The 14,470-nt window shown below is 47.8% G+C and overlaps 2 protein-coding genes across 3 annotated transcripts; one reads left to right on the top strand and one right to left on the bottom strand.

Moving 5' to 3' along the window:
- Positions 1-425: 425 nt before the first annotated feature.
- On the bottom strand, positions 426-7,429 carry nsdhl (NAD(P) dependent steroid dehydrogenase-like). Of its 2 annotated transcripts, none has more exons than XM_039012361.1 (8): positions 7,294-7,428; positions 7,047-7,105; positions 6,745-6,906; positions 6,432-6,578; positions 6,139-6,267; positions 4,589-4,731; positions 4,175-4,277; positions 426-1,568 (listed from the first exon to the last, which is right to left on the bottom strand). In XM_039012361.1, the coding sequence occupies exons 2-8, from the start codon at positions 7,065-7,067 to the stop codon at positions 1,236-1,238; spliced, it is 1,038 nt and encodes a 345-aa protein (XP_038868289.1). In that variant the 5' UTR covers positions 7,068-7,105; positions 7,294-7,428; the 3' UTR covers positions 426-1,235. The 2 variants fall into 2 exon arrangements, with proteins under 2 accessions (XP_038868289.1, XP_038868291.1); XM_039012363.1 differs by lacking the exon at positions 426-1,568 and adding an exon at positions 1,593-1,828 and having other exon boundaries at positions 7,294-7,429.
- A 306-nt stretch (positions 7,430-7,735) lies between these two features.
- On the top strand, positions 7,736-11,264 carry LOC120062132 (caltractin-like). The gene is made up of 5 exons (XM_039011939.1): positions 7,736-7,765; positions 8,652-8,813; positions 9,002-9,064; positions 10,160-10,301; positions 11,173-11,264. The coding sequence occupies exons 1-5, from the start codon at positions 7,736-7,738 to the stop codon at positions 11,262-11,264; spliced, it is 489 nt and encodes a 162-aa protein (XP_038867867.1).
- Positions 11,265-14,470: the final 3,206 nt, after the last annotated feature.

Below are 14,470 nucleotides of genomic sequence, written 5' to 3'. Positions count from 1 at the left end.
GCTTTGAAGCTAACGCACCTAAACGATATCTTTCACTGTGATCCGCTTTAATAAGTGTTACAGGAGAAGATGTGTTTATGAGAGGACACCATGTCACGGTGACAGTAAGACAGCTGGAATGTAGAAAAGGGAGGCTGAAGGAGAGAGAATAGCGGCCCATCCCTTTCTGTGTACTACAGTTCTATGACATACATTGTAATACAGTTTAAATACACGTCATACTAACATTAGTCCTGTGATATTGACTTTGGTAAAAGGGCGTGGCTTGCCTGAGTAATGTTGGATATAGGGTTTAAAACATGCAAGCATTTGTCTGTAACTATATTTTCTAATGAAGGTAAACAAACATATGTTGACAATGTTGGTTCATATACAAACACATTCTTAGTAATACAAACACATTCTTAGTGTTTTAATAAACAATGCAATGTTTAGATAATGGATTTTATTTGAAATGAACAAACTGCATGATTGCTTGTGATTTGTATAAGAGAAGAGAAATAAGATAGCTACCAGTCACAGTAAATGTATCACTCATACATCCAAATGAGTGCTCATGAACAATGGCAAGAGGAAGTGATGGAAACATCTCCATGTTAGATTGTGTATCCACATTCCACAGAGAAGAAATGTGTGCTGCTCTCTATTGGTGAGGAGAGGTACTGAAACCAGGCACTAATGAAAGAGTGACTGTTGAAGGAAAGGTGAGAGTTCACAGATCCTCATATAGGCCTACAGACATGACAGAAATAACTCATGTCAACGCATCATACCTCCCGTTAGTATTATGGGACAAAAAAATATGTGAGTTTGAAAATCACACCTTGGTGAGAGTGAGAGTATGAAACCATCCTCGGGGTTGAATCTTAACTTGAGGACTGTACACACAACTCCCAGCTTCATGTTTTCCTCCCATTGACATCAGTGGGTTGAATCTTAACTTGAGGACTGTACACACAACTCCCAGCTTCATGTTTTCCTCCCATTGACATCAGTGGGTTGAATCTTAACTTGAGGACTGTACACACAACTCCCAGCTTCATGTTTTCCTCCCATTGACATCAGTGGATGATTTTACTAAAATGAACAAGTTCTGTGCATAGATCTCAAGTCAGGACTCAGCCGTGAGGATCCATACCACTAGCCTGGAATCCAAACTGATACGATCCATTTCACCATTGTTTCACAGAGCATATCAGTTTGGTTTCCAGGCTACCATATTGCAGACATAGCCATCAGGCTCCATGTCGTAGATGAGGATAGCTCTCCACCGTGCATCTGATCCCATCCTTTAGACTGACCACAGGCTTGTACCCCATGTCCTGCTTGGCTCTGGAGCAGCTGTAGAAGTGATGTGTACCTGCCAGGGCCACCCTCATGGGGGTGAAGGTGGGTTTGAAGGCCACTAGGGGGCGTAGTAACAGAGACAGCAGCCACAGCAGCAGAGCCAGCCCGTAGACTAGCGTGTAGGGAAGGTGGTAGCGTGGAGCAGCGTAGCCCAGACCTACTAGAATATCTGACATGAAGTCCCAGAACCGGACAGGCTCGTCATTAGTGATGTGGTACGCCTGGAGGGGCAGAGGGAGAGATGAGAAAGACCAGTCAATATGGATTGAGAAAATGTAAATGTTGCCAGAGTTCGGTTAAGACATTTCTATTCATTCTCTGTGACCATACATTGGTTAGAACCTCGTCTCATCCACCTTCTTTCTTTATGGAACCGTCTGGTTTCACAGCGTCTCAGAAAGGGACTTGATCGGAGCCTATGGCAGGAGCGGGAAAGCCTGCCGCTGGATTTTCATTGGCTGATCTCTCAGTCCATCACCATCTAGTACAGGGATGGGCAACTTTGAAGAAGGCGGGGCCACAACAAATCAGAACTCATGAGCGGCTAGATGTTCTTTACCATTCGGCCATCAGATTTGCCACCAATGCTCCTTATAGGACACATCACTTCTCTCTATACTCTTCTGTAAACTGGTCATCTCTGTATACCCGTCGCAAGACCTACTGGTTGATGCTCATTTATAAAACCCTCTTAGGCCTCACTCACCCCTATCTGAGATATCTACTGCAGCCCTCATCCTCCACATACAACACCCGTTCTGCCAGTCACATTCTGTTAAAGGTCCCCAAAGCACACACATCCCTGGGTCACTCCCCTTTTCAGTTCGCTGCAGCTAGCGACTGGAACGAGCTGCAACAAACACTCAAACTGGACAGTTTTATCTCAATCTCTTCATTCAAAGACTCAATCATGGACACTCTTACTGACAGTTGTTGCTGCTTTGTGTGATGTGTTGTTGTCTCTACCTTCTTGACCTTTGTGCTGTTGTCTGTGCCCAATAATGTTTCTACCATGTTTCGTGCTGCTACCATGTTGTGTTGCTACCATGTTGTTGTCATGTTGTGTTGCTACCATGCTGTGTTGTCATGTGTTGCTGCCTTGCTGTCTTAGGTCTCTCTTTATGTAGTGTTCTCTCTTTTTTATATATATTGTTTTTTTACCCCTGTTTTCTCCCCAATTTCGTGGTATCCAAATGTTAGTTACAGTCTTGTCTCATCGCTGCAACTCCCGTACGGACTCAGGAGAGGCGAAGTTCGAGAGCCGTGCGTCCTCCGAAACACAACCCAACCAGGCCGTACTGCTTCTTGACACAATGCCCACTTAACCTGGACGCCAGCCGCACCAACGTGTCGGAGGATACACCGTACACCTGGCAACCGTGTCAGCGTGCACTGTGCCTGGCCCGCCACAGGAGTCGCTAGTGTGCGATGGGACAAGGACATCCCTGCTGGCCAAACCCTCCCCTAACCCAGATGACGCTGGGCCAATTGTGCACTGCCCCATGGGTCTCCCGGTCACGGCCGGCTGCGACAGAGCCTGGAATTGAACCCAGGATCTCGTGGCACAGCTAGCACTGCGATGCAGGGCCTCAGATCACTGCACCACTCGGCTGGCCCGTGTTGTCTCTTTTGTCGTGATGTGTGTTTTGTCCTATATTTAATACATTTTTTTATTTTTTTGTCCCCGCAGGAGGTTTTTTGGTAGGTTGTCATTGTAAATAAGAATTTGTTCTTAAATGACTTGCCTAGTTAAATAAAGGTGAAATTTAAAAAAATTAGGGGCCGCAGCTGCTCGCAGGTCTGCGTACTAAATGATATCTGAGTGAGACTGATTAACAAAATCAATTTTACCGGCCCCCCCGGCCGTTCAGATAGTTTAGATAGCTGGCCGCTAAATCAACAACAAAAATTTGCTGACATGGGCTATTTGACTATCAGTGACTGACAAGAGAAAAACTGCTGAATCACAACCACATTTTGAAATTGCACTTTGGGTATTCCACTATTCTAACTCTCTATTCTAACTCTCAACAGTAAATGACTGAGTTCCTAAAAAAAAAGTAGCCCATCCCTGATCTAGCATGACCCGTTAGAACCTCCACTCTACATTGTGGAATTCAAAGTGCAAGCAGGGCAAGCGATTTAGGCTAAACAAGGAAGTGAGTTCGGGAAAAATCAGTAAGTATGCATTTTGGACTAGTTTTCACATTTAAACTTTATATTCCCAAACTCAGAATCAATTGGGCTTCCCAAAAATAACCCTAACCCCAAGATAATATGGTCGCTGTCATTGAACATTCATTTTAAATAGCTATTTTCAGCATCCCATCTAATATAGAAGTGCAGGCTCCCTCCCACCTCAATTTTCACCCCTTTCAAGTCCCACTTTGCTAGACAGTATTTCCAGGCTCTATATTGAGAGCTTGGGACTTTAACGTATCTGCATTTTTGTCCAAATTGAGTTACTGATATAGCCTTGTTCTGTTCAATGTTCTCTACCTACAGTACATAGTACTCTAAATACCCCAACTCCTGTTGGTCAAAAGAATACAAGATCACATTTGCTGACACCATTCAAACCAATTAGGGTTGGATCTTTAAAGCCAATTACCTCAGAATCATATTTTTGCAGATAGAACATTAATAGTGCCATTATGTGCTAGCAATTGAGCATGGGACGAGGTTAGTCTGAACCCAACAAATAGTGTGAGTGCGAAAGGCATCTCTTTCTTCTAACACTGAACAGTTGACCCCATTGATCATCATCATCATCCAGTGGTACAGTGCAAGTCTAGCGTTTGAGCAACGCCATATAGTGGGTTCCTACCTTGCCACAGATAGGAGACTCTGGCCTCAGACTCTCAGCTGCCAGGATGTGTCCATGAACCACATTGTCCACAAAAGTGAAATCCACCAGGTTAGAACCATCACTACAGAGACAGAAAGAGAGAGGCAGAGAGAGGCAGAGAGAGGCAGAGAGAGGCAGAGAGAGAGAAGGCAGAGAGAGAGAAGGCAGAGAGAGAGAAGGCAGAGAGAGAGAAGGCAGAGAGAGAGAAGGCAGAGAGAGAGAAGGCAGAGAGAGAAGGCAGAGAGAGAGAGGCAGAGAGAGAGAGAGAGAAGGCAGAGAGAGAGAAGGCAGAGAGACTACATCAACAGAGACAACATAAAACATTAACTTTGGTTGATCCCACTATGTCTAGTGAAGAGTCCATGTTCCATTCCAGTCCTGTGTATGACTGACCCGATGATGAACTTCATCTTGCCCCTGCGTGCCGTGTCGACCAGGATGGGCACCAGCTGGGGGTCCCGGGGGCCGAAGATACCGTGAGGTCGGATGGCCACTGTCAGGAGACCCTTCTCCTTGTCACAGGCCTTCAGAACCAGCTGAGACACCACAGAGAGACAAGATGGAGATAGAGGAGAACATGACTTATTTCATGTGGAGTATGTAGAGTCTACGTAACATGTATGTATGCATTTATGGGTAGTCCAGCATCAATGTCTTAATGTGTTGGCAAGTTCTCATTTACATTACATTTAAGTCATTTAGCAGACGCTCTTATCCAGAGCGACTTACAAATTGGAAAGTTCATACATATTCATCCTGGTCCCCCCGTGGGAATTGAACCCACAAACCTGGCGTTGCAAGCGCCATGCTCTACCAACTGAGCCACACGGGACCACGTGTGGACGTCTCCCCCCTAGCAATGCTCTGGTACCATTAATATAACTATGATCAAGCTATTCTACAAATAAGCCTCTTCCACAAAATAAACAAGCATCCTCTCCTTCTCCTGTTCTATCTTGGTCTCTGTGTAGTAGTGTCCTCACCTTCTCCTGTTCTATCTTGGTGTCTGTGTGTAGTAGTGTCCTCACCTTCTCCTGTTCTATCTTGGTCTCTGTGTAGTAGTGTCCTCACCTTCTCCTGTTCTATCTTGGTCTCTGTGTGTAGTAGTGTCCTCACCTTCTCCTGTTCTATCTTGGTCTCTGTGTGTAGTAGTGTCCTCACCTTCTCCTGTTCTATCTTGGTCTCTGTGTAGTAGTGTCCTCACCTTCTCCTGTTCTATCTTGGTCTCTGTGTGTAGTAGTGTCCTCACCTTCTCCTGTTCTATCTTGATCTCTGTGTAGTAGTGTCCTCACCTTCTCCTGTTCTATCTTGGTCTCTGTGTAGTAGTGTCCTCACCTTCTCCTGTTCTATCTTGGTCTCTGTGTAGTAGTGTCCTCACCTTCTCCTGTTCTATCTTGATCTCTGTGTAGTAGTGTCCTCACCTTCTCCTGTTCTATCTTGGTCTCTGTGTAGTAGTGTCCTCCCCTTCTCCTGTTCTATCTTTATCTCTGTGTAGTAGTGTCCTCCCCTTCTCCTGTTCTATCTTGATCTCTGTGTAGTAGTGTCCTCCCCTTCTCCTGTTCTATCTTGGTCTCTGTGTAGTAGTGTCCTCACCTTCTCCTGTTCTATCTTGGTCTCTGTGTAGTAGTGTCCTCACCTTCTCCTGTTCTATCTTGGTCTCTGTGTAGTAGTGTCCTCACCTTCTCCTGTTCTATCTTGGTCTCTGTGTGTAGTAGTGTCCGCACCTTCTCCTGTTCTATCTTGGTCTCTGTGTAGTAATGTCCTCACCTTCTCCTGTTCTATATTGGTCTCTGTGTAGTAGTGTCCTCACCTTCTCCTGTTCTATCTTGGTCTCTGTGTGTAGTAGTGTCCTCCCCTTCTCCTGTTCTATCTTGATCTCTGTGTAGTAGTGTCCTCACCTTCTCCTGTTCTATCTTGGTCTCTGTGTGTAGTAGTGTCCTCACCTTCTCCTGTTCTATCTTGGTCTCTGTGTAGTAGTCGATGGGCTTCTTGGCATAGGGAAGGTCTTCTCTCCCATCCTTGATGTCTGTTCCTTCAAACACCACACTGGCACTGCTGGTCAGTACCACTTTCTATAGCAGACAGACAGAACTGACTATCTATTCACAGATCAGTAATTACAGAAAGTCCAAGTATTTTAACAGAGCATTTCTTTCATTGAATTTAGTCTGTCTTTATTGTAATATCTTGTATGACACACCTCTCTGTCCAATAATAACTCTATACTGCCCCCTACCTGTACTCCAGCCTCAGTGCAGGCCTGTAGGACAGTCTGTGTCCCCTGGATGTTGACTCTCTGGAACAGAGCCTTGTCGTCACTGGCTGGGGCTGGAGAAGCACAGTGGAACACCAGGGAGACATCTTGGAGGGCTGTTAGGAGAGCCTGGGATAGGGCCACACACACACTGATGTTCAGATGCAGACACACACACACACACACTGACCTAATGTGTACACACGGGCCACAGTTCAAAGGCTATAGACCATAGCACGGTCATATAACATGGCCCAAACAGCTCAGTGCACAGACTCTTCACAGACAGACAGACCTGTTTGTCACAGAGGTCTCCCAGGTGGAAGGTGACTCCAGGTAGTTCATAGCTCTGTCTGATGTCAAACACCGACACGGTGTAGCCCTTATCCAACAGCTTCTCTACCAGGTGTCTACCCAGGAACCCAGAGCCTCCTATCACTGCACACCGCTTACTGCTCTGTACAGGGACAGAGGGACAACATTCAGAAAAGACAGAAAGAGAGACACAAATAAACATATGAGAAGGACAAATACATAGCTGAGCATGTGGCATACAGCTCAGAATTTGATATTTTCTACAAACTGCTGTGTACTCACAGGTCGTATGCGTGTGGCCATGATAAACTGCAGGTGAGACGTCGGTGTTTGGAGACAAACTGGCAGAGAAAAGACAGTATTTGGTTAAAAGTTCCCTCGTTCAAAAACAGTTTGACAAGATCATGTCACATGGACAATTGAAACATGATGAAGACTACAATCAAACACCTTTAGATTATTTCAAGACAAGTTTTCAATATAAAGACACTAAAATGCGATCAAATAAGTGAAAAACGTATCATTTTACCAGTTTAATCTGTTTTGCAACAGTATGAAAGGACGCGCGAACAAATAATAATCCCTGTATTGCTGAGCGCGAGAGGCGCTCTCAGTGGGTGGACGGGAGTTCGGCTGTGAAGGTGGCATGCTCGAACAGCCAATGGAGGGGAGCCTACGTCAAAGAACGCCACTGCTCTGACCAACCGGGACATAATCACAGTGAGACCACACCCACAGTGGGTCGAGTGTAAACGCCCCTAAACCTGATCCTGTATCCGTTTTTATATTTCACTCACCTCGGTATCAGATGAGTTGGCGCACGGAGAACAGATTCTGGATCAGAGCTTCAACGATCAATCCAGCCAATTCTCGTATAGCGTTTTATACCACATGTCGTCAACAACCAGTAATCGTCTCGCCCGACTAGATGCCCTCGATTTAGCTTCGTACGAATTGTTTCCATTCTTAATATGCCCGGCGTGCAGAATGAGTTAAATCGAGTGCACAGTCACATAATAATCAAAATGATTATAGCACTGACTGAATACTGCGCTCATTAACTGGAAATCTTAATTTTATTTTCTTAATTTATTACTCAAACATTATATTAACCCTATTATAACATTGTACTATGCTTGTTAATAACGGCATATCGGTTACTGCTCCCGTGTAATAAACGGTCCGTTTTTCTGTCTATGATCTCATCTCTGCCTGGATGATAGGAGGGGAGAGGAGAGCGACATCAATAGATTAGACAAAACACTCTTTAGTAAATCTACGGTTCTCTTGTTGCTGCCTTCCGCGAGTGATCATCTGAAATGGTGAGAATGTCCATGATGGAGCGGTTCTGTTTTGATGCTACTTGTGCTTATGCTACAAATTACAAAAGGCCTCGCTACACTGAGGCTACCACAACCTGTATTAACCGTAACTGGCTGTCCGATAGGAATAATAGGTTAGCTTATTACTCATTCAATGGAAGAACGTGTATATTATCTGATAGGGCTAGTAATGGGATGTGAATAATCAGAATGAAAAAAGCAATGATGCATATTTTCCCATGTCCTGAAAGCGTTCATTCTGTTGCCAGCTATCTGTAAATAATCAGCTTTAGGGCTGGTCATCCTTTTTTAAAGTGACATACATTGTCTCCCTATTTATGGCATGTTTCCCCCAGACTACCTGACTCTACTTTGAAATGGCCCTATGTAGATACAAGATGACAAATGAAAATACACCCTTCTATGGCTTTCCCTGTCTCTTTATCTCCCGGCTGCATCTCAATAGTCTAGCATAGCTGGACTGAAGGAGATTAGACAAGGAATCCACTTAAAACCATTGAGATGCCCATCAACCCTTAATTTGCTTCCTTGTTGCCATCGCTAGGCAACCAGTGTAAAGAGGCCGTCCCTAGGTCCGGTCCCTCCCCCCAGGAAGAAGTCCAGCCCCAAGTCGGAGCTCACCAAGGAGCTGAAACAGGAGATCAGAGAGGCCTTTGAACTTTTCGACACCGACGCCTCCGGACACATTGAAGTCAAGGAGCTAAAGGTAAGGGGTCAGAGGTTAGGGGTTATGCACAGGGACAATGTTTGCGTAACATAATCTATTACAGTACCCATAATGCTTAGTAATACAGTGTCGGTCAACAAAGATCGTCCTGGGGAGCTACGGTGTGCTTTTGTTCCATCTCAACACTAACACACCTGGTTTTTATCTATCAATCTGTCTCTCTCTAGGTTGCTATGAGGGCGCTGGGGTTCGAGCCGAAGAAAGAGGAGATTAAGAGGATGATAGCAGAGGTGGATAAGGACGGAACAGGAAAGATCTCCTTCTCTGATTTTCTCACCGTCATGACTCAGAAGATGGTAAGAAAAACAACATAGTGAATAAATAATGTCTGTTTTTGTGATAAAAAATGTACTGTCAAGAGCAAACACTGTCAGTGCTTGTAACATAACATTACAATTTAGCAACCCAAAAAATGTGATAGGAGCAGTGGTGTAAAGTACTTAAGTAAAAATACTTTAAAGTACTACTTAAGTAGTTTTTGGGGGTATCTGTACTTTACTATTAACATTTTTGACAACTTTTACTTTTACTTCACTACATTCCTAAAGAAAATAATGTACTTTTTACTCCATATATTTTCCCTGACACACAAAAGTGTTGTGGTTAGAGCGTTGGGCCAGTAACCGAAAGGTTGCTAGATCTGAATCCCTGAGCTGACAAGGTAGAAATCTGGCGTTCTGCCCCTGAACAAGGCAGTTAACCCACTGTTCCTAGGCTGTCATTGTAAATAAGAATTTGTTCTTAGCTGACTTGCCTAGTTAAATAAAAAAAGTACTCATTACATTTTGACAGGAAAATTGTCCAAATCACACACTTATCAAGAAAGCATCCCTAGTCATCCCTACTGTGGACTCACTAAACACAAATGCTTTGTTTGTAAATTAATGTCTGAGTGTTGGAGCATGCCACTGGCTATCCATAAATTAAAAATAAATACAAAAAATTGTGCCATCTGGTTTGCATAATATAAGGAATTTGAAATGATTTATACTTTTACTTTTGATACCTAAGTATATTTGAGCAAATCCGTTTACTTTTGATACTTAAGTATATTTAAAACGAAATACTATTAGACTTGTACTCAAGTAGTATTTTACTGGGTCACATTCACTTTAACTTGAGTCATTTTTTATTAAGGTATCTTTACTTTTACTCAAGTATAACAATTGAGTATTTTTTCCACCACTGGATAGGAGTTGTACATTTTACTTCACAACTATACAGAGTATTGTGTTGTATTACGGGGTATTTTTGTGATATTGTCTCACCATGCTGTATTGTGTTGTATTACGTTGTGTTGTAACTGTCTACCAACCCAGGCTGAGAAGGATTCTAAGGAGGAGATCCTGAAAGCATTCCGACTGTTTGATGATGATGAGACGGGGAAGATCTCCTTCAGGAACCTGAAGAGGGTCGCCAAAGAACTAGGAGAGAACCTGACTGCCGAGGAACTGCAGGTGAGACATACACCTGGACAGCACTGTACGTGTACACACACACACACACACACACACACACACACACACACACACACACACACACACACACACACACACACACACACACACACACACACACACACACACACACACAGGATGATATGGGATAGGTTACAAGATAGTTTTAATTTGTCAAGAGAAATATACTGGTCCACTGCTAAAGCTTCTGTTTAGTCATTTACTGTGAATCTGCCACCCACCTTCCCCTGTCCCCTCCTTCCTCTCTGCTCTCTCCTCATTTCCCTCCCTCTCCTTCCCCTGTCCCCTCCTTCCTCTCTGCTCTCTCCTCATTTCCCCCCTCTCCCTCCCCTGTCCCCTGCTTCCTCTCTGCTCTCTCCTCATCTCCCTCCCTCTCCTTCCCCTGTCCCCTGCTTCCTCTCTCCTCCCTTCCCATGTCTCTCCTTCCCCTGTCCCCCTTCCTCTCTCCTCCCTTCCCATCCCACTCCCTCTCCATCCCTCCCCTCTTTTCTCTCGCCTCCCTTCCCATCCCTATCCTTTCCCTGTCCCCCTTCCTCTCCCCATCTCTCTCCCTCTCCTTCCCCTATTTCCTCTCTCCTCATCTCTCTCCCTCTCCTTCCCCTGTCCCCTGCTTCCTCTCTCCTCCCTTCCCATCTCTCTCACTCTCCTTCCCCTGTCCCCTCCTTCCTCTCTCCTCCCTTCCCATCCCTCTCCCTCCCTCCCCTCCTTCCTCTCTCCTCCCTTCCCACCCCTCTCCCTCTGTCTCCTCCTTCCTCTCTCCTCCCTTCCCACCCCTCTCCCTCTCCATCCCTCTCCTCCTTCCTCTCTCCTCCCTTCCCACCCCTCTCCATCCCTCTCCTCCTTCCTCCACTCCAACCTCCAGGAGATGATCGAGGAGGCAGACAGGGATGGAGACGGCGAGGTGAACCAGGGAGAGTTCCTCCGCATCATGAAGAAGACCAGCCTGTACTGAGACTAGACCAGGGTGTTGTGGGGTTAGAAGACCAGCCTGTACTGAGACTAGACCAGGGTGTTGTGGGGTTAGAAGACCAGCCTGTACTGAGACTAGACCAGGGTGTTGTGGGGTTAGAAGACCAGCCTGTACTGAGACTAGACCAGGGTGTTGTGGGGTTAGAAGACCAGCCTGTACTGAGACTAGACCAGGGTGTTGTGGGGTTAGAAGACCAGCCTGTACTGAGACTAGACCAGGGTGTTGTGGGGTAGAGGGTGGTGTTGGGGACATACAGGGGCAGAGGAGATTGTGGTTTGGTTTGACATGTTATGTACCAGTCAAGTCATTACTCAGTTATCCAGGCCTGTCCTAGTTTAATTGGACTACCTCCTTTCCACATCTCCTTCCTTATCTCCTTACCGTCATGACCACTCATCAGTTAGAACATGAGCTATAAAGACTATTTATCTGTCTCTTAGTTAAAATGCTGGTAGAGTCCCAAAACACTGCTTTCATCTATCAATATCCTTTTTCACCTTTCATATCTGTTATTATGAAGATAAATGGTTAAAGAACAGGAAATTGTGTAAGACAACTAGGAACAGATACTGCACACAGAAACATTCCAAACAATAATTTCCATTCCAATCTATAGATAGATTTATGTGACATTAAGGATTTGCCAAAAATAATTGCCTTGCTCAAACTGATCCCCTTAAACAAACTGCTTGTCTTTGAGCCTGAGTCTCCACCAGAGGGGATGAATCATCAGTTTCAGGGAAGATCTCACCTCCTCTACCCCTAGTCACCTCCAACACCCCACCTCCTCTACCCCTAGTCACCTCCTTTACCTCTAGTCACCTCCTCTACCCCTAGTCACCTCCTCCAACACCCCACCTCCTCTACCCCTAGTCACCTCCTCTACCCCTAGTCACCTCCTCTACCTCTAGTCACCTCCTCTACCCCTAGTCACCTCCTCTACCCCTAGTCACCTCCTCCAACACCCCACCTCCTCTACCCCTAGTCACCTCCTCTTACCTCTAGTCACCTCCTCTACCTCTAGTCACCTCCTCTACCCCTAGTCACCTCCTCCACCCCTAGTCACCTCCTCCAACACCCCACCTCCTCTACCCCTAGTCACCTCCTCTACCCCTAGTCACCTCCTCCCCTCCAACACCCCACCTCCTCTACCCCCTCCAACACCCCACCTCCTCTACTCCTAGTCACCTCCTCCAACACCCACCTCCTCTTACCCCTAGTCACCTCCTCCAACACCCACCTCCTCTACCCCTGGTCACCTCCAACACCCCACCTCCTCTACCCCTAGTCACCTCCTCCCTCCAACACCCCACCTCCTCTACTCCTAGTCACCTCCTCCCTCCAACACCCCACCTCCTCTACCCCTAGTCACCTCCTCCCCTCCAACACCCCACCTCCTCTACCCCTAGTCACCCCTTCCCCTCCAACACCCCACCTCCTCTACCCCTAGTCACCCCTTCCCCTCCAACACCCCACCTCCTCTACCCCTAGTCACCTCCTCCCCTCCAACACCCCACCTCCTCTACCCCTAGTCACCCCTTCAACCCCCCCCCTCTCTACCCCTAGTCACCCCTTCAACACCCCACCTCCTCTACCCCTAGTCACCTCCTCCAACACCCTACCTCCTCTACCCCTAGTCACCCCTTCCCCTCCAACACCCCACCTCCTCTACCCCTGGTCACCTCCTCCAACACCCCACCTCCTCTACCCCTAGTCACCCCCTCCAACACCCCACCTCCTCTACCCCTGGTCACCTCCTCCAACACCCCACCTCCTCTACCCCTAATCACCCCCTCCAACACCCCACCTCCTCTACCCCTAGTCACCTCCTCCCCTCCAACACCCCACCTCCTCTACCCCTAGTCACCTCCTCCCCTCCAACACCCCACCTCCTCTACCCCTAGTCACCCCTTCCCCTCCAACACCCCACCTCCTCTAACCCTAGTCACCTCCTCCAACACCCTACCTCCTCTACCCCTAGTCACCCCTTCCCCTCCAACACCCCACCTCCTCTACCCCTGGTCACCTCCTCCAACACCCCACCTCCTCTACCCCTAGTCACCCCCTCCAACACCCCACCTCCTCTACCCCTGGTCACCTCCTCCAACACCCCACCTCCTCTACCCCTAGTCACCCCTTCAACACCCCACCTCCTCTACCCCTAATCACCCCCTCCAACACCCCACCTCCTCTACCCCTAGTCACCCCCTCCAACACCCCACCTCCTCTACCCCTAGTCACCTCCGCCAACACCGCACCTCCTCTACCCCTGGTCACCTCCTCCAACACCCCACCTCCTCTACCCCTAGTCACCCCCTCCCCTCCAACACCCCACCTCCTCTACCTCTAGTCACCCCCTCCCCTCCAACACCCCACCTCCTCTACCCCTGGTCACCTCCTCCAACACCCCACCTCCTCTACCTCTAGTCACCCCCTCCCCTCCAACACCCCACCTCCTCTACCCCTGGTCACCTCCTCCAACACCCCATCTCCTCTACCCCTAGTCACCTCCTCCAACACCCCACCTCCTCTACCCCTAGTCACCCCCTCCCCTCCAACACCCCACCTCCTCTACCTCTAGTCACCCCCTCCCCTCCAACACCCCACCTCCTCTACCCCTGGTCAACTCCTCCAACACCCCACCTCCTCTACCCCTAGTCACCTCCTCCAACACCCCACCTCCTCTACCCCTAGTCACCCCTTCCCCTCCAACACCCCACCTCCTCTACCCCTAGTCACCTCCTCCAACACCCCACCTCCTCTACCCCTAGTCACCTCCTCCAACACCCCACCTCCTCTACCCCTGGTCACCTCCTCCAACACCCCACCTCCTCTACCCCTAGTCACCCCCTCCCCTCCAACACCCCACCTCCTCTACCCCTAGTCACCCCCTCCCCTCCAACACCCCACCTCCTCTACCCCTGGTCACCTCCTCCAACACCCCACCTCCTCTACCCCTAGTCACCTCCTCCCCTCCAACACCCCACCTCCTCTACCCCTGGTCACCTCATCCAACACCCCACCTCCTCTACCCCTAGTCACCTCCTCCAACACCCCACCTCCTCTACCCCTGGTCACCTCCTCCAACACCCCACCTCCTCTACCCCTGGTCACCTCCTCCAACACCCCACCTCCTCTACCCCTAGTCACCTCCTCCAACACCCCACCTCCTCTACCCCTAGTCACCT

Source organism: Salvelinus namaycush, chromosome 17 (assembly GCF_016432855.1).
Source record: "Salvelinus namaycush isolate Seneca chromosome 17, SaNama_1.0, whole genome shotgun sequence".
Classification (NCBI taxonomy): Eukaryota; Metazoa; Chordata; class Actinopteri; order Salmoniformes; family Salmonidae; genus Salvelinus; species Salvelinus namaycush.
Note: the sequence above shows the minus strand (reverse complement) of the source record. Positions and strands in the feature narration are given on the sequence as shown.

Coding starts and splice junctions, on each gene's coding strand:
- LOC120062132 (XM_039011939.1), top strand. CDS start 7,736: ATGCCCGGCGTGCAGAATGAGTTAAATCGA. Junction 7,766..8,651: donor TGCAGAATGAGTTAAATCGA/GTGCACAGTCAC, acceptor TGCCATCGCTAG/GCAACCAGTGTAAAGAGGCC. Junction 8,814..9,001: donor TTGAAGTCAAGGAGCTAAAG/GTAAGGGGTCAG, acceptor GTCTCTCTCTAG/GTTGCTATGAGGGCGCTGGG.
- nsdhl (XM_039012361.1), bottom strand. CDS start 7,067: ATGGCCACACGCATACGACCT. Junction 6,579..6,744: donor GAGACCTCTGTGACAAACAG/GTCTGTCTGTCT, acceptor GCCCTATCCCAG/GCTCTCCTAACAGCCCTCCA. Junction 6,268..6,431: donor GCACTGAGGCTGGAGTACAG/GTAGGGGGCAGT, acceptor TGTCTGCTATAG/AAAGTGGTACTGACCAGCAG.